We start from the raw sequence: 20,737 nt of genomic DNA on the forward strand, positions 1-20,737 counted from the left end.
ACCATCACTGCCACAGACATGGATTTTCACTCGGATGTCACTCACCATGAAAGGAAATGAAAAAATGCCATAATTGTGCAACATATAAACAATACTGGAAGCGATGATCAAGAGTCTTCATCAGCTGATAGATATCTGGCTGTCACGACACAGAACTGAAAGGATTTTCTCAGTCACCTAGTCTCTTGCCATTTTCGTAATTAACCTCACATTGGCTTGTTCCGCCGCTCCTAAAACCCATGGTGGTGAAGTAACTGGAAGTAGCTCAGTAGTTTTCCTTTCCAGAGGTTTGTTAATGGGTGATTCCTAGTGCACGTTCCTTTGTCTTATCTGTCCTTGAGACTTTTTTCTTCACATTCCTGCAAGATTCCCTAATTACACCACTATGTATTCCCAGCAGTATTTGCATTTCTGCCACTAAAGCAGCACTGTCCCTGTTCCAGTCTGAATTTCTCCTTGTTGCACACGGGAGCTCAGAACTGCACACAATATCCCACTAGAGAACTCCTGCAGACAAATAATTTTCCCCCCTTTTCTGATTTTTTTGTGCTTAATGTGAAGCCAGAATTACATGCACAGCATAACACACCATTGCATGATTACCTAGGTCTTTCTACTCCTTTTCCAGCAGAAATCCTTTATTTGTCCCTAAGCACAGTCTGAGTATTCAATTCTGCACCTTTCCTAATTCTTCATTTTTCACAGTTACCCATCCTTCAAACACCAAGTACGATTTCTTCCCAGTAGGGACAAGGTCCTCGGATTTTTCTTTTTTTTTCACCTGTACAAATTTATTTTCTGTGCTTCCCCCCCCCCCCCCAATGAATTCAAGAAAAATGACTTAAAAGTAAAATAACCAATTTCTAGCTTTTAATAAAAAGGCATGGCTTTGTGTGCTGATTGACAGCGTGCTGAGTGACAGTCGGTGGTATCAAAGATCAAAGAGCACTGGAAAATTCACTCTTTCTTCATCGAATATTCAAAAACCAAAGTAGCCATTGCCAAACATGAAATACAGTGAAAACTCTGCCTTTTGCTCTAAAATTGTGCTTTAACCGGCTCACTGGATGTGCTTAAATTCTCAAGGTAGAAGAATGTATGTGTGTGTGTGTGTATGTGTGTACCTGGCACTTTTTATTAGCATTGAAATAAGTTTAGTGAGCAGTATTTTAGTTTCTGAACAATTTAGACCAGATCTATTTTTGTTTTGTTTTTGAAGTTGCAGCATTTCAAAGTGAAGTATTTAATTAAGCCACAATGCCCCTCCTGTTGCTATTGTTATTCACCCACTAAGCAGCAGAAAGTATAGAAATGTGATTAGAATCAGGTAGCAAAGACTCCAGTTCATTTTTGTGATGTAGTCCTTTTGTTTAGACGCATCACCTAACCAGCTCTTTAAGCAGCTTTTGCTTCTTAAGTATTAATTAAATGCTTTGTCACCCCATGACAAGAATCCTTATTTAGCTGGAAATAAGGACAGACTCAAACTTTGTTCTATTTTTTTTTTTAATAAAGTTTAAATAATTTAATAGGAACGAGTATGTTTTAAAGCCAGGCTATTTGTTTGTTTCACGCTAGGCCTTTAAAGTTGGATTTACTAGCAAATAAGGGCCATGAGAAGAGCACTCTCTACTTAAACTGCTGGTGTAACGTGCATTAAAATAGCCAGCGACTTACCTTCAAATGAAGGAAACAACCTTTACACTTTTTAATGTACTGCCTCTTATAACAACGTCAGCCTGATTAATGGAAAAATTAATTCTACAAAAGACTTTTTTTTCCCTCAATATGAAGACTACAAAATATTTGCTTTACCCACTGGCAGGACTTTGAAATTCTCCAGAATATTTAGATGTGTCTGCCTACGAAAGTTTATAAATGCCAATCCAGCACTGTACCAGAACTTCCAAACAGAACTGGAAATCAGAATAATTCAACCAAATCACCCCCCATACGAATATTGTATTACAATTCTGCATAAACACAGATCAGCATGTTTCATTTCTTTTAAAAGATTCTTCATGACCTGCAGAATACAGCTTATGCTTATTTCCCTATTACCTTTTTTTTCCTTCCTTCTCCTTAATGCCATTTCCTCATTTACATTTAAAACACTATCTGATCTGTTCTATTGACATTTTTCTGCCCTTTGGGCTTTTCCAGCCTCGGTTCTATCCTCACCCAGAGAGACCCCATGCCTCTAAAAGAGTTTTTGTTTGTTTGATTGATTTCCATTTTGTTGTTTTTCAGCTGCAGGTAAGCATCCTCCCATAAAGGGAGGACAGAAAGAAAGCAGAATGAGAGTAACAGCGGCAGTTATCGTGACATTTGCAAGCTAAAATTTTAAGTAGGAACTTCAACAGCTACTCTTTTTGATAGAAAAATGTCATGCTTTCTTCATATTTGATAATATTTGACATACTTGATAACATGGCTACTATAAACACAGCCTCGTGCCACAAACAACCAGAAACTGTAGAGAAAGCAACACTGCACAGTTTGATGAATTCAACATAACACAAAAAATGGTAGGGTCCTAGTAGCAGCTGTAATGGTAAGAAACGTTTAGAAAACAAAGCAACCCAGTAACCTAAAAATACATCTGCTAAAATAAGTAAAAATCTGTGCAATGAGATTCTAACCTTTCAAATTTCAGATTGATTGCCCAGGGACCACAGTAGAAAACTAAACTCAGATGCAGGGAAGTATTAGCTTGGAAAAGCCTCAGCTTTCCAAAACTCAAAATTATTAAAAAGCAATACATCTGTTCATCATTCTATGATTTAACTGTTTTCTGCTCTATGGGAATAAACAGCAGGATACAATAGTTTGCAACATCCGTTTACTTTTTTTTTTTTTTTTTTAAACTTTTTAAACTAATGTAAGAAAATATTCTCACAGAAAAAAAAATAGATGAAAACAAAGAAATGCCATGACAAATCCTGAGACAAATTATCCCACATCATTGCTAGTCTATGAAAACTGGTTGGAATAATAAACATACTGGAGTATTCAGTGACAGCATACAAATCAAAAGTATTTGTAAATTATTAAGTTGTGCAAGTTTTTAAATGACAAAACATGCCATGGGTTTACTTTTAAAATCTCTCACTGCTTGTTATCAAAGTTAAAAGATCATTTGCATACGAATACACATACTGTAAACATGAAATTCTCATTAAGGAAAGATGGGTTTACAGTAATTTGATCTTTTACAAAAAGCTATTGGTAACTAAATCTCTCAGTGTCTAACTTTCTAGAAAATTAAACCAATGTTTCCACTCTCAAAGTTGAAACACTACCGCTTTAGGAAATAGCCCTGTTTATTTGTTAATCAGAAATACAATCGAGTGGCATATTTCCATTTGCTCGTCGGCTGACAGTTTCAGCTTCATTATATTTTACAAGAAAACAGCAGACTTGCAGAGGTCCTGTAAATTCTTTCATATCGCAACTGAAGTTTAATTACAGCGGTGAAGAAAAGCAGCGGTGATGCAAAATAAGATCAGCCCAATTGCCCTTATCTGATGATAGGATCTCTCTTCCTGTTTGGCTTGCAGCAGTGAGGACTTCTTGTTTTGTTTCTTTTTCTTTTCTTTTCTGGTCAGGCTGCCTCTCTCAAGACTGACTGAAGCAAGAAGTTAACGTGTCCTTATAATTCCAGCTCGAGAATGATCCTCATACCAATATAGCCAAGGTTCAATCGGTAGGTCGGGGAATGATACTAATGTGAAGAAAATTATCTGGATAGCTCATATGTTCGCTTAGCCACTGTATTGGTGTTTCCAGCATCGGCTCAATTCCATGAATCATGATTTGGGTCTTCTTCTCTCCATCTAATTCAAAGAAAAAGAGAAACCACTAGTATACCACTCAAAATGCACAGAAATATTAAACATTTACCTATACTTAATTTACAGTAGATTGAGTTGGTGTTACAGAGTTCAACCTTAAACAGGACAAAAAGCAGGAAATATTGGTATGGAGAAAGCTGAGATTTGTATGATCTAAAACAGAAACTTTACATTTAAATAATTCCAAGAAAAAGTTGGGTAAAAATGAAACTTAACGAAAGCACCTCTCTTCTTCACTAGTTGCAAGTTTTTTCCTATGGCGATTGCAGCTGGGTGTCAACACAGTTCAGGCATACCCATCTCTCCCAGACAGAAGCCATACAAATTTTATGCAGACCATACTTGAGATATTAGGCTTCTTAAAACTTACCAGGGAAGTTGTATTTTTAATATTGTACATGCTTTCTGCTGAAAAAGCCGGACTACATGTACTATGTCATATACATAACATATGTAATATTGCTGAAGAAATTTTGTTTACTAGGAATAATTTACTAAAGTCTCTAGCAATAGTACAGAGAGTTACTCAGAAGACTGAGTTGGCACCAGCTTTTTCTCACTTAGTTTCATCTCTCGGAAAAGCTATGTTGGTAAATGATTCCCAGTATGACAAGAATATATTCTAAGAATATTTCAATTCTTTTTATTTATATTTGTCCCGGAGGATGCAAGTACTTTGATCCTTTGGTTCAAATGATGGGAACCAGCTAAAGCAGCTGACACAACTGTCACAAAATGTGAACTAAAAAAAAAAATAAATTAAAATTTATTTCAGAGTCATGATATGAGAAGAGCATTTAGAATATGCTCCAAATAATGGCTGGGGGGGGAGAAAAGAAAAGCAGTGACCTTTTTCTGTTTTTATACCATACTCTGGCATTCTCACATGGACCTACCACAGTCAGTGCTCAGAAATATCACTGCCTTCTCTAACTGGCATTTTATCCCCTTGCCATCTACAGGACAGAACAAAGCACTGTGCTGCCCAAGAGTTGCATGGAAAAGCAGAACCTACAAAGTAGAAGTACCATTACTGGCTCTGTCATTCAGCTCCCCCAGTTATAGAGCAATTCCTATTTGGTAACAGAGGTAAAATCTTATTTGTGTTTGGTAGCCAAAATGATTTGACAGCTGCCTGAAAAAGTATTTGTATTTTAGCTGGCTACCGATGCCAGCACAGCCTACATTATTCTAGGAACAACCATCCCTGAATATACTGTTGGCTTTATACCAGTAATAACTTCTACTGCAGAAGCTGACAGTTGTGTGCCTAAAATACAGCATTATACATTAGTTACAGGCTACCTACATATAGTACCATATTCTGTACAAATTCTTGATTAAACATAGAAAGCTTGATTCTCTAGATGGCACAGTTATATATGTTATCATGCTAAATTAAGCATAAACAATTGCTGGCTTCTGGTTTTATTGTGGACGGGACAGAAATCACAGCACATCATGTAAAATAAACATCTGGCATTTCCAACCAAACCAGGTATTTATTGGGCTGAAAAAACTACCAATCAGGAGTTTAAATGCCAAAAGGAAAGATCTCAGTAAGCAAGTTTTTATGCTGAGAAGCTGGCAACATCCAAATAATATCAATATGAAGTAATTGCCAAAAATATATATTTAACACTTTCAAAATAAAATCAAATTTTGGTTTTCTATAAGTTGGCCACAGAGTTGATAACAGGTATTTGCATTTCATAACATCAGTTAATTGCCAGAAAGAACTAATTTGCATACAGAGATGGCAGAAAAAACGGTATTAGTTTCCAGATTTCTTTTACAGCGACTTTGACATTGTAAAATGGGGGAAAAACCTGCTGAGCTCTGGAGAAAACTTTAACAAGAGTTAAATTATAATCACAGGGCATAGAATTTTGTGTTACATGCCAATATAAGGGATGCATTACTGCAAAATTTGATCATACACCTTATATTAAAACAATTTAAATGTTACTCTGCATATTCTTAAAAACAATTATATTTTCCACTTCCTCCAGATCTGAATCCTGTCCTTAAATACAACTTGTAGTTATTCATACAACTCTTTCATCTGTAAATTTAGTAAGAATGCTCTTATTAATGGGCTGAATGATGGAAACATTAAGAGTATGGTCAAGACAGTCCTCAGTTTTCTTCCTTTTCAACAGTGAATCATTTGCAATCACTCTGCACATAGACATTATCTGGTCAATTTAGTACCTCTAAAGTTTCACCAAAAAATGGCTTCTTTACTACTTTCAAAGATGCACTATGATCTAATGCCAGGCTTTTTACAAATTAAAAGAAGATTAAGAGAAAACAAAAGATTAATTTGAAACTATTCTGCTCATGAAAAATGCATATTGGCTATTACACGTCCTTGTTAACTACTCCACGTGTATGAACAGTTTAACCTTAGTCTAGATTGTGTTAGCCACTTATACGTACCTGACTGTTTTCAGCAAAAACTTGCACCACAATGGATTAAAAACTTTATAATTTGACTATCGTTTTCTTGCTACTGTACAAAAAGCTTATGAACTCTTTCCTTGACTACTTTTACTATGCAACAGAATATTTTTGGATCCTTGTGCATATGTGCGCTAACTTGATGCCTCTTGCTTTAAAATGAAATGCAGATCATCTGGGTGCCCCCGTACACCTTTCCCTACCTAGCTGTCCCTTTCTCATACAAATCTTTTATTCTGTTCCTCAGCAAACTGAGAAAGTCTGAGGTCAATGAAGAATTTATGGTGTAATTAGAGTCTACATCTCTGCATTAGCGTTGTTTGTGCCTTAGTACTATCTCTGAGAAAGCATCACTTCTTAATTCTTTTTTTCCCCTTGAGGCTTGGCTAAAGAGATCTTATCTACCAATTCTGTATTCATTGTAGCCTTCTTCCACAAAATCTATTGTTTCTACTTCAGCATCTCCCCTCCTTGGACCATAAACTCTCACTTAAGTTGCATTTACCAAACTTTCTTCAACTTCCACGTTGTGAATAACTTCCCCATTTTGAATCACAACCAGAGAGCTTCTTCCATTGATGGCTCCTCCACCTTACATGTATGTAACAGAAAAAAAAAAATGCTAATGGCAAATACATTTTAAAAATTGCCTCAAATACTCATTTTCTCAACAGCCGCCTGCCTAATTAGTACTGACCATTACCAGTCTGATCTGGGTTCTGGTTGACTTGTTAGCTTCTCATGAAAGCTTCATCCACCTGGTTTGTATCTGCAACAGATCTGCATCATATTTTTATTTCCATTACTGTTTGTAGGCTTTTAGGAGTTGCAGATTGCTTTGTATGCATCTTGACATACAAAGGATTGTCCTCTGCTTCCCTACCCCATATACCAGTTGCTAAACACAAAATATATTTAAATGAGTAGCATAAGATTTAAACAACTTAATTACATAGAAGATTAACGCCATGCCATTGGACCAGGCCTATAAAAATTAGAGCTAATAGCTTCTCTCATCTGTATTGCATGGGATTCAGACCTGGTAGGATCATAACTGTCAGTACTCATTTCACAATATGCTGTAATGTAATAGAAGAAAAAACAGAATATTCTTAAAAGAAGTGAATTAAAATCTTCTAGTCATCCCACTGACTTTTCTCTTTTTATGTCAAGATAGAACTGGGTTACGTGTTAGGTATCAAATGACCTACAGATGGTTTCTTTTATCTTGTTGCAAATTAAGGAAGAAGATGAAGTGAAAATATCAGAAAAATGAAAGCACAGCAATAAATATTTCATAGAAAATTTTACAGTGTATGTACACAGTAACTATTTACTTTTAGATCAGAATGTTTTTTAGATTACTGAACTGATGTACATGGGATAAATGTTTTAGCATTTATAGAAAAGCTTCAAGACAAATTAAGTCGCATTCTACCAGAGTGACTGTCAAAGGAGTAAGTGATTTTCCTTGGCTTTCCCTGTGAAAATTCATGAATTCAAAAGCCACTACGAGCCCCTGAAAGTCACCAGTGGCCAATGATAAGCAGAGATTGTAAGGCTTGTTGGTAAAACTTCGCCATGTTCCATCTGCAGAAGGCACACAGGCACCTAACTGTGGTTACCTGTTGTGTACCAACATGTGCTTGGGACATTTCAGATCACTTAATTTAGATGCCCTAACTCAAGTGTTGCAACACAAAGTAGGTACCTGACCAAGGCTAATAAAGCATGCCATGTCAGAAGTTTTCCAACTCTGTACAGAACACAGAGAAATTGGCAGCTGAGATACAATGGAGAGAAATAGATGTCTGCCTAAGCACTCCTGATCAGGAAACCACCGAGATCCAGCCAAAGAAAGCACTGGTACAGGACTCTTGCAGATAGGCATCTGCTGGAAGGAAACAGGAGATGGTGGCTGTTGCATTTCAAAAGAGTCCTTGAGAGAGAGGCTTGAAGCACTCCTCCATCCTGAGGAAGCTTTAAGTCCCCCCTCCCTTCTTTAAGGAGAAAGCCCTAATGCAATATTTGCTCTCACTGATCCTGAGCTTCCTCTAAAAACCTTTTGGGTTCAATAACGATGGGGAGAGGGAAGGAGACGAAGAATAGAAAATATGCAATCTTCAGAGAAGGTAGGAAGACGTGTAGTGTCACGGTAACAAACAGAGGGTAAGGTTTTCTATTTCCTTTAACCACATAAATTATCACTTGCGAACTAAAACACTCAAAATTAGAACAAGAGAATTAGCTTATTCAGCATCAGTTCAGATTGTCATACGTACCCCTGATGCAATCTAAATACACTTTTTCTACTGAATCGTCTTTCTATTTAGAAAGGAAGAAATAAAGACGATGGAGGGAAGGAAAAAAGATTGCTTCCAAGATTCAAGTGCCCAGGAACAGAATGGTGAGAAGGAACTACTTCTGGCAAAGGTGCGCATTTCAGCCTTTTTTCCACCCATATTAACACCATAACGCCTACCAATGCTGCAGCTAGAAACTCCCTTTCACCTACCCCAAATCCCTTAAAATTCCACTTAAAATTCCTTAATGGCATGAAACGCTTCTGTTCGGACTTGTGGCCTCTTAGCAAGCACCTGTCAGGGCAATTTATCTGGCTTAAATTCTTTCACTGATAGACATTACAAAATACTCTGGATTCAGCAAGAATTTCCCTGGAGTGCTTCAGTTAGAACCCTCTGTGTGCAAGGACCTCTGCATAGCATGTCCCAGAACCTGCCTGCAGTCATCAAAATGGACAATGCAGAACCCCCACCTTCTTATTCAGGCCTGCACCATTTTCTAAATTGGCTTTAGAAGCCCAAAAAGAGAAAACAGTACCCTGTACTAAAAACTAGAAATTCAAGTAACGTGCTTCTTGCATGATACTTGGCCACAGGAATACATTGGACAGGACTATACTGAAAAGTATAGGGATTAAGAATAAACAAAGAAAATGTCACGTAGTAGCAGCCCTAGAAATAACGTAACAGAATTAGTTCCCAGCATTTTCTGCTGTGAAATGGGCATAAACATTTGCTTGTTTATCTTCAAAACACATCATAGGTTCTGGATTACATGATACTAAAGGTATTCCCACTGATGGGTTATACCACACAGTAGAAAAACTCATCTTGTGTTTGTGTTACAAGAAGCAGAGTTCTCCTTTTGTGGCTGTGCTATGGCACTTTCCTTTTCACCTCTCCTGCTCCTCAGATCACCAAGCAGCAGCACAGACCTTTAGGTGCAGGTACTTTGGGCAGCCAGAACACTCCTTGACCATGTGTGCTCGAAGCTGGTGCCTCAGACATCTCAGAATCTGAAGAGACAGACTGACATCTTCATGGGGAAAGACTTTAATCTCTTTAGCATCTCTTAGGAAAATATTTACAGACAGAGAACCTTCAGTAGTCTTTTTCACACACAGCGGCAACTACTAAATCCATCACTGACAGATAATATTGACTATTTTTAAAACCTAAAGCCGAAACTGAAGGTAAGTCCCTGGCAGGCAAAGGTGAAAATTTCCTTCTGACCACTAGATGTTTGGTTTAGCACAAAGGACTGCACATGAAACTGTGCACAATGATTTCCAAAAGACCACACTGTTCTGCAAGCAAATAAATCCAAAGCTTCTGTGTTTTAATCTGCAATCCCAGGTGGTAAGAAAGAAAAAGAGGGTGGTTGGAGTCATCCCTCCCCTCTCTATGGGGGGCAGGATGGTTACTTTAGGATATGCAGAGAAGAGGCAGCCCCAGACAAGCCTTGTGGTCTGAAGACCTGAAGTACTCCAGTGGCTTGTGCACCAGAAGTAGAATATAAATAAACAAGCATTTTATAATTGTGCTTTACTTTGTGTGCTTTAAAGAGGTGCTACCTACTTAAAAAACAAAACAACAACAACAAAAAAACACACCCAAAACTGCAATACTGGCAGCAAGGTTTCAATTTGATACAGGGACCTTTCAACTATTAGCACTGAAACTAATGAACAGCATTTAGCTCCTCAACAATAACCTGTTCAAAACTGAAAATAATTCCAACAGCTGAAATTTGAAGTGCCAATGATTAGATACCATTTACAGGAAAGCAATTGCTTTCATTGCACATGCTACAAAAATCACATATGCTCATTAAAATATCTGTAAACTTAAAAAATAACCTGAGTATTTATTAACATTTTCACATTACTTTTAATTACAGTTACTTTAGCCAGATATTGTATCTTTTTTTCCTTTATAGCAGACTATTTCTTTGCTCAGCCAGCAAACCTAGATATGGAATGAAGTCAACCCGTCTATAAATCAACTATTCATGCTTTGCTTTTCCTAAGTACCTTTTAAAAATAAATTAGTAATTAAAACCTTATTTCAACTTTGTCCAATTATAAACTCAAATCATTTTGGAACACTTCTGCAATCCATTTCTAACAAGTGCATGTGTAAGAGCAACCGAAGTACAGAAATATGGTGAGATGTTCAGACTGCACAGCAGCAATGACCTCAAAATAAACGTCTCAAATACAGAAACTTATGTTTTAAACAAATCTTGCCTTCTCAACTAACAGATACTCAATACCTATGCAATTTTATGGGGTGAAGACAAAAAAAAAATAGTTGAGGTTGGTCTCAGGGCCAAACAATCATTGCTCTTTTGAATGAGCTCAGCACAAGTACTTCAGGCAGGGAACACTAAAGGTTTCTTCAGTGATACAAAATATTTAAGCAGCGATAACTTTAAGGTCTAAAGTCACTATACGCATTCTGTTGAGCAGGGGTTTTTACTTTTAAAATTGTTTAACTAGGAATACGTTTTTTTAATCAATAAAATCTTTTCATCAATTTTCAGGAGCTTCACTCTAGTGTATTTCAACCATCACATCAAAGGCTCTTCTTACTTCCCTGCGAATGACTTTAATGCAGAAAGGACCCTGCTATTCACACTAGTAGGTACCATTGCCATAAGCGACTCACTCCCACAGCAATCTTAACATACTTTCCACTTTGCCTTAATCGTGCATAAGCTAACAAAACCCTTATTCCCTTCCCCTCTCCTAATTTTGGGGGGTAATTATCAGTTTAAACAGAAATACAGATGATATGTTGGGTCACAACTGCCAAGATATGCTTTTCAGTATACTCTGACCAAGAATGAGAAAACGCAAAAAAATCTGAGAAGCCACCTCTAAAATAGCCTAGCCACAACAAAAGGTTCCTTCTGACCTCAAAAATGTAGAGGCTGATGTGTGACACGATGGCACAGCACTTGTCATTCCTGCTAACAAATCCTGCCAGCACTGGGGAAAGCCACTGATGCTGATTCAGGTGAAGAACTCACACACAAAACACACGTTCAACACATTGGTCAGAACAAGTCTTCTTCCTCAAAATTACTACGTATCAGGAATAAACGTTTTTCCAAACACAAGAAGCATTTTGAAGAATTTCAGTTCCTGGATGTAATCCAACTGCCCAGTACAAGTATAGATTAACAGCCGGGTAGATCTTGTTAACCGGCAGCAATCTCTCTCTCATTTTAACCATTCATAGTAACATGAGTTCAATTGCTCAAATTGAAGGTCACAGTCTTCCTAAATACATTCACAGCTCTGGATATTTTACACAAATAAACCAGACTTCTTTTAACTACAGCAAGTTCCCGGCCTCGAGGACAATTAATGGTAAATAAAATCCAATACTGTGTATTATATTTAAAAAAAAATAAATCTCTTTTTAAAGGAACATTAAATTTTAATGGACTTGAACAACCCCATGCAGATAATTTCTAACTCATTATTTTTATTTTGTTCTGCTCCAATATAAACAGTTCAATATCGATCTCTCTCCACCAAGGATTGTTTTGTCATTCACATCATCTGGCTCAATATCAACCTTCATGCCTTGATCTTACCAGAGCTCCCCATAAGAGCTACAGCGTCTTAGGTCCAGTTCTATCCTTTTGGACTATGCTAACTTCAAATAAAGCAGTTTTGCTTACTACCTGACTATAAAAGAGTAACCGTGCAAAACATCTTAAGTATTCCTCCATTGTGACACTGCCATGAAGTCCACAATCACTGAGCTAGAGCTTTAAATGTTTTGAACAGTGTTATTGTGTTATTTCTTTACATAGTTTCAACACAGGCCAGTTGGTTTATCTCTACATGATCTTCTTGGGACATAAACATCTCCTGTTGGAGTTTAGACATTTGTAAGTTAAAGGAGAGGAAAGAGTTTCCTTGTCACCGTTATTTAGTATGATCACATTCCCTGGATTATATTCTAGCAGTCCTAGCTTTCTCTATCCTCAAAATGAAATTAATCACATATACAACATTATCATCTACATTAAGTATCATCAAATACTCTGAACAAACCAAATACTGGGCATCACCCCTATTCATCATTTTCTTCATGCAATTTTTCCTCTCAATTTCCTGCCATCTTCTACCTCAAGTCAAACCCCAGGTTAGATAGCCACAGTTCTGAAACATAACAATGTGGATTAAGTTAGTCACCCCACACAAATGTTTATCATGCTTTAGAGCAGTTATGAAACAACTTTAGAAGCAGTTATAAAGCAATTATTTGAAGCATAACACAAGTTATGCTTCAAATATCACAGCAGCCACATAGTATGCAAACATTTTTCTATTCCATTAAAACAGAATTAGAGAATAAATTATCCTCAAATACCAGTAAGTTCAAGTTGCACGTGCAGATTTTTTTTTTTTTTATTATTATTATTTTTAAAGTATTCTCCATGCAGTCCAAAACAGTAACAATAATACCATCTAATTCAGTCAAGGGGATCTTTCATTCTATAGAAGTCCATGCAGTGGAATGGAAAAGCAGTTAGAGTATGGAATTGAAAGCTTAACTTTAATAAAAATAATAATTAAAAAATCTTGTGTATATCATAGAAGCTTTTAATGGGGTTGTTGCAAGTAATTCCAAGCTAATCTATGACAACCCAAAAACGGTTCTCTTGAACCACTAACATGTTAGCATATAAAAGGTTTTAGAAGACCTTACAGTGACTGAGCCTGAGATGCTTCTCAAACACCTAAGCCCCAGGAAGGGGGAGATATTTTATAAGCAAACCACTGGAAAATATTCTTACGTCTTACATTCTTCCTAAGAATGAATCCCACCCTCAGCATCCATGCCTCAGCCTTAATACACTCAAGTTCAAAACTGAAACTTGATTTTTTTTTTTTTTCCTGCAATATGCTTAAGTTTGGCTATGCAGATGTGAACAAAGAAGCAAAGTTCAACATAAATTGTGTTACCGTCCATTTACCGTACAAAACATTTCTATATACAGGGAACAAACAAGGTGTGCATTAAGAGACAAGCATTTGAATGCATGACAAATTGAGCCCAAGTCATCCATAATGTTTCCCACTGCTGAGAGAAAGCCAAACCACTTTTAGGAGTTGTGCAGCTTTTAAAACTGCAGACACATTGACTTATGAGTTAACCCTTACATGTACCATGCCCTTAATTGAGTTTGAGGTTTCCCTTCCCTCTCAACTTTCTACAGCTGACCTTCAGAAATTAAAGCTAGTTCCGTACACAGATGGGGAGCTAAATGTAACCAAGATGGTTCTTGAAAAATGGAAATGGCTGATAAAGATTTTTTTTTTCTCTTTAAAGATTGTTACAAATCAATTTGCTGTAAAAAGACTTCTTGTTGCTAATAGTTCATGAGGATTTTTATAATGTCATTGTTTTCAATCATATGGTTTTCCCAAACAATTAACTATTAAATTCTCTATACAATCACATTATATATTCCCTATGCATATGCACATGCATATACTTTTAAAGGTTTTTAATGGCATTCTTGAACTTTCAACCTCTATGTTACTACAAGTTACTATAATTCACATCATGCCTGCAAATATTCTTCAATTGTAGTGATCGTCCATCTTTTATAATGAACTTTTCGGCTACTCAAATGATAAACTATTCCTAGCAAGACAAAGCAAAGGATTGCTGTTGCTGTAAAACAACAGTCAATACAGAAAAGTCCAGCAAGTTCACTTGTTTTCATCAAGCCACAATGATAATTGTTAGTTTGTCTGCCCAGTTTAATAAATCAACCTCAGAAGTGGACGTTCAGACATAATTATAGTTTAAAAACATTTGCCTGAGAAGTGATAGGAGATACACACAGATCAGAGATCTAATGGTTGCTATTTTATGTTTTGCACCTTTCACTATTTAACTGGAGAAAAATAAACTGTTTTTGCCTTTTTAATGCTACTTCCAGCAATATTATTATGACGTTTAACAAAGTAAACTTCACAGGCAAAGTAAACATGAAAATGTAGATGAGCTTTCATCCAATTAACCCAGAAGTATGGACAATTTTGTTCCATGTCTGACAAATTCTTCAACCTCTGCTAAGCTGATCAGTAAAAACCCAGCTAATTGAATCCATCGATGTGAAAAACCACAGGCTCAAGTCTGTACTGCATACATCAAGCTGAAGGATTTCTGCTTCAGCCATGGCGGTAATAGTCAGTGGGGTCAGGTCAAAGAGGGTTAAAGTGAGTCAGGATATAGCCAAAGGAATACATCAAACACTGATTTTAAAAGGGCAATTAATCTTAGACAGAAATGCTTCCTGGGGAATGAGATCTCAATCTTAAGAGCACACTACATGATGTAGCAGTAAAAATGTACATATACAAGCTTACAGAGCTTTCATCCTGTGATCACAAACAGAAGGGGAGTGCTGTTTATCAGAGAAATACAAACCCTTGCTAAAATACTTACATTAGCTTCTTCCGGGCCCTTACTCATTGAAAAATAAATTCTGTAATGAGCAGGCAATATAGTTTGCACACATGAAATATCTTTTTCTGTACACATACCAAAGTTCTTTTGAACAGATAGTAGATTAAAGTATTTAGAGATCGCTACTGCAATACAATTAAAGAATTTAGTCTTGAAAAATTTAGGAAGAGTTGATAAAATAGTAATGGAATACCTGTAGGGCTCTTTACACTGAACAGTAACTTTTTAAATAAAGTCACAAAATAGATACCTGTTCAGAGTTTTGATGAAAATTCATTTGTAATAGTTCATTTTATTTTTTCCATAACTGAATTCCAGAAAAGTTAGCTTCACAGATGATCGACTGTCATATTCTCTTCCTTTCTAGAGAGAGTTTGTCCGGTAACCTAATCTTTTTTTTATAATCAATAAATTAAATAAAACATTATATATAATATTTTTCTTTAGAATCCAGAAAGTTTTTCCATTTTAAAGCAAAAAACTAGTTCCATAAAACACATACATGCAGCATTTGCAAACAGAATTTACTAAGTTAATATCATTAGTAATATTACCAGGAATATTAATACCAGGAATATTTGTCCGCATAGCTATGATTTCAGAGAGCTGGCTCTGCAACTACGCTTCCATCTGAGGATACTGATCCCCAACACCAAGAGTGGCAGAATAGGATCTAATAGGATCTATTTGCTTATCTGGTACACAGGTAGCTTCTTTGCTTTAAATTGTCAGTGAATAACAGTTTGCATTAAGATACTGGACTCAGTGACACTTCCCCAAGTGTAGACACCCGCAGCATTTTGCCATAGTAAGTGCAGTGATGATGCCCATCAGGGGAAGAAGGGCAAGGGGCACAAGAGGCATTCACATCTTCAATGATTACAGCGCCTCTACCTACATACCAAGCCACCACACAAAACTTTGGCTCTGATACAAGAACAAGCTTGACCTTTATTCTCTTACAAATATTCTCCAAATCACAAATAAGATGGAAAATACAATTTATCCATTGAATGTAGAGTTCCCAACATCTCTGATTAAAATGAGCTATTCAAGAAAGGGGCAAGCACTATTAATAAGTGCTGCTGAATCCTCATAGAAGACAGTAAGACAGAGTAAATACAATGTTTATTAGTGGATTACTCATTTTACATTATTGGTAAGGCTACTACTGTTCTCATTTTTTGTAGGCCTTTTAGTTTTGCAGGTTCTCTGTTCTCCAGCCCCTTAAGATGTTTATCTCCTGTGAAAATCAGGTCATACGTATACGCACAAAGGCAGAATATATAAAGACCGCAAAAGGGAATCAAGGAAGACAGGAATAATTGTACTCAGCCCCTCCTCATAAGGCTACAGTACACAGATCTAACTTAAAGGTATAGATGTAGCTCATGAAATGGACCAGGACACATTCTCTCAACCTTAGGGCAAGTGTTCAGAGAACAGTTCATACCTAATCAGCTAAATTATCTCCCTGTCCACAGAAGGAAGGACGCAAGGAGTATAGCCATAGGAAAAGGGGAAATGGCTTTATGCTAAAAGAGGGAAGATTTAGATTTGAAATTCGGAAGAAATTCTCCCCTCAGAGGGTGAGGAGGCACCAGCACAGGTCACCCAGAGAAGCTGTGGATGCCCTCAGAGTGTTCAAGGCCAGGCTGCATGGGGCTTTGGGCAACCTGGTCTGGCGGGAGGTGTCCCTGCCCATGGCAGGGGGGTTGGAAATAGATGGCCTGTAAGGTCCCTTCCAACCCAACCCATTCCATTATCTATATGGCTTACAAAGAGTAGGTGCCAGGCTGCTAAACCATGAACACTGATAATTATTTATTTTTTTTCTGGGAGAGCGTTAACTGGCCTAGAGCACAATCATGCCAAAGAACTGCTAACAGTCATACAGCACAAACACCACATGTTCTGGCCCTCTTTTGTTTACTAGAATAAATAAAATTTCAACACCCCAATGACAAAATCCTGTTGTCACTGTAGTATCCTGGTTGAGAACTTCATGTTGTAAACCTTCAGAGGCTGACTACTACCTTCTAAAAGCTCTGGTAGACTCACTGAAGTTTTCAGTTACATTTTCACCAGTTGTAACTGGTTGTGCACTAAAGGCAGCATGCATTACACATCAAATCAACCTTACCAGGATTATGCCCCTACTGAAAAAGAGTAATTTTGAACATTCTCACATTTTCTATGAAGTTTACTGTAATAAAAATAATACAAAAACTCATAAGCATATATACATGTACTTTGTGTACTTTAGTTGTTGCTAGCATGCTTGTTTCTGAAAGCAAGAAAACATGAGAAGCTATGAGAAAGCTTTATTTTCCTCTGTGAAGTTTTTGATGCCTTAGTCTCTCATACCAAGTGAACTGTGAACTTGCTCTGTGATCTCCTTTGGGCAAGACAGACTGATTTAGATTAGGATTCAAAAAAAATCCAGTTCTTAACTCTGCTACTGACCTCTGTGACCAGGCGCAAGCCACATCCCCTCTCTGTGCCTCTAATTTCTCCTTCCTTTTTGTCTCTTCACTCATCTTTTGTCTAAGTGATAAATTCTGTGGGAACACACTGAAATGTCCATACAGTGCATAAAGAACCTGAGGGCTGCTCCTAAAACACAAAAAATATTCCTTTTAAAACTGGAAATGCACGACAACCAAAACATTTTGTCAAGATACTTGATTCCAGCAGATTTCCTACTAGAACCCAAATGTGTGGCAGATTACAGACAAAAAACTTGCCTCGTTTCTAGTCATTTTCCCAATCCCAACTGCCTAGATTTTGAGATCCATAGCTATTCCACCAGGAATTTGGGGTAGGACCTCCAAGCTTCCAGGAAGCATAGCTCTAACGCAGCCCTCAAAGCAGGCTGCTCTGCAGTGATACCACCACTCTTCTGCAGAGAATTCCAGCAGTGCTGGCTTGTAGCTTCCAAAGAGAATAAACTCAATTTTGAAAAAAATATTATTCTGCTCTGCCGAGGATTTTACTTTCTCCATTTCATACTACTACTGTTAATAATAGACTTATAAAACTTTGTTGTGCCTGAATAAAGTCATTGGCTTTCTGACAAATTTAAAGAGAATAGTCTGGAGTCTGATACTAATAAAACTTATTGGGTGGCCGACAGAATAAATTTAGCTGAAGCTTAACAAATTTCCAGAGGCTGGTCCGAGAAACGGGATTATTTCCCTATTTGCTGTACCTCTTCCTGCATTCTACTCTTTTGAATGTGCATGCAAGTGCATGCCCAGAAACCACTTCTAAGTCACACTGAACAAGCATATTATTCTTGAGATATTAGAAAAGTTGCTAGATGGAAGAAGAAAGACTAGGAAAGGGGCTGAGGACACGCAAGTTACCAAGCAGATAATCCTTGTATGGTTGATTGAGGTACAGTTGGATCCAACCTTAAAACAAAATTATGCTGTTTTTGCAGCAAAGTTTTTGCTGTTCCATGCAAAAGACCACAACCAGCTCCAGGCCCCCCACTTTTTTTTGAGGGCAAGAACATCATGAATACAGAAGCCCTCCCCAAATATAAGAAGCCACATAAAGAGCAGAGCTGCCACAGCGCTAACCCTTAGATTATTTGCACCTTTATACGTAGTCATGACTAATAGCTATTAGCTCTATAACCTCAAGCCAACCTCAGGGCTTCCATCCCCTTTGAATCGAAAAGGCCTACTAAATCAAAAGTATGCAATTTTAACACAGAAGAAAGCCACAAATCTTTCCGCTTGAACTTTAAAAAAACACAACCACTGGGCCTGATAGGTATGGGGAGGTTGTGAGGGAGAGGGGTAAAAAAAATAAATTAAAAATCGAAACAAAAGAGGAAATCAGACAGTTGAAAGGCAGATACAGATGGATAATCTAAACTGATGGCCTGGCTGGGGAAAGAAAACAGGAACAAACAGTGATTCACACCAAGAAGGAGATAGATATGGTGACCTCTAACATGGAGAGCACCATTTTCCACCATTTTCAAGGATGCTTGGAGGTGGATTGGCTTAAATAGTGGTCTGGATTTCAGCTCTGACCTACTGACTCTCACAGCAGAAAAGACAGTGGACTGGAAGCTGATGGCGAGAAAAAAATGGATTAGCAGTAATAAGATTGGGAGCTTCTAAACACCTTTCAGTATGTCTGCACACTACAAGGCCTCTATGCCTTCACAACACTGTCATACCCACGTGGGGAAAAAGTGTAGCCATTAAACTGCCTAAGACTGAGCAGGACTAGTTATATTTCTATATTTAGGTGGCCTGGAAAAGTACCTCAACACCGGCACCTCAATAGCACTGCAAAGCAGAAACCAGGCTGCAAAGAGCACAAGCACCCAGCCTTATTAGCAAGACACGTGGAGCAAAAACTTCCTACGTCGGTTCCCAAGAAGCAGCCAGGATCAGGATGCTGCTGTACTGCTCTCCTTGCTTTGCAGCTCCCATGGTCCTGCTAATTCTGACCTCAGACGCTTACTTCACTTCAAATAAAAGGCATTCACACTGCATCTGTTTAACTCCTCCATTACACTGTTTGTCACTTGCTTCAAAATTAAGAGCCCACACGGCAAATCTAATCGCAATTCAATTTTCTGTTTGGCTAATTTACTGGAAGTCGGTGCTTAGAAAACTGGGGGGAGAACAAAAACAATTAATATGTAGTCTCTCATACAAAATGCATTAAAAAAAGCTGAGACTTAATTGGAAACAGTCGATCACTAATTTTACAATATCATTCAGTACAGCAAGTCTTAAGAGAAAAATCCTGGAAGTCTTTTTGATCCTTGTTTTATTTCTGAAGGAACTAATGACACTGCTGTAGAAAGAGGTCAGTTCACACAGCTTTTCTGAATGAGCAACAATGCTGTGAAAACTGGGATTGATTGATAGCCTACTGTTTGCGTCATTATGTCCAAATGTTTACCATTTGGGTCTTCAAGGAAGCATGAGACAAAAATCAAAACAACCCTTACGAAGACTTCAACAACACTGGCAAATTAAAATTGTATCCAGAATTGTTTAGACATGATAGTAATGGAAGAAAACAGTTTCCTTCTGCATTATACAATTTTTTATCTTCACATCATGTACAATGTCTAAAGTTTCTAGTGGGGAAGAGGAAAGAGGCTTTCCCTCCCCCAGATTCATTCTGTTTGCTATCATTTTAACCCTTTGCATACTCAAGGCATTCCATTAAATGCTGTCTCCTCTTGCAGTTGTCCTGTAGTTAAGATCACACCCTGTACATCCCCTTCCCCTAAGAAGATGAGACAACTTTTAACTTAACCCTTGGGAATAGTTTTATAGGAACCTTGTAAACATGCACTTTTTTTTTGATTGCTATGAGTTATTCACATGCTTCTTTTTGTTTTTTTTTTTTTTCCCTCAAATTTGATAAACCCTGTAGTAGAGAACTTCATGTCACTATTTCTGAAAACAAAGGTCCCTTAATCAGCAGCTGGAACACCTATCACCAGGTGAAAAAAAAAAAACAACAAAACAAATAGGTAACAATTATATTTATCCATTATAAATGACATTGACACTGTAAACATGGTAGTCTAATCTACCTAACCTCAGTAAAACAGCGGTAAATTAAGGA

The 20,737-nt window shown here is 37.3% G+C and overlaps 1 protein-coding gene across 3 annotated transcripts in view; it reads right to left on the reverse strand.

The window, feature by feature from the left end:
• Nucleotides 1-899: 899 nt before the first annotated feature.
• ATG5 (autophagy related 5) overlaps nucleotides 900-20,737 on the reverse strand; it is a 79,489-nt gene continuing 59,651 nt past the window's right edge. For all 3 annotated transcript variants that reach the window (XM_082758200.1, XM_082758201.1, XM_082758202.1), the window contains exon 8: nucleotides 900-3,836. In XM_082758200.1, coding sequence (XP_082614326.1) covers nucleotides 3,700-3,836 — 137 coding nt within the window. In that variant the 3' untranslated portion in view covers nucleotides 900-3,699. The remainder of the gene's footprint in view (nucleotides 3,837-20,737) is intronic.

Source organism: Aythya marila (genome assembly GCF_965140915.1).
Source record: "Aythya marila genome assembly, chromosome: 3".
Lineage (NCBI taxonomy): Eukaryota > Metazoa > Chordata > Aves > Anseriformes > Anatidae > Aythya > Aythya marila.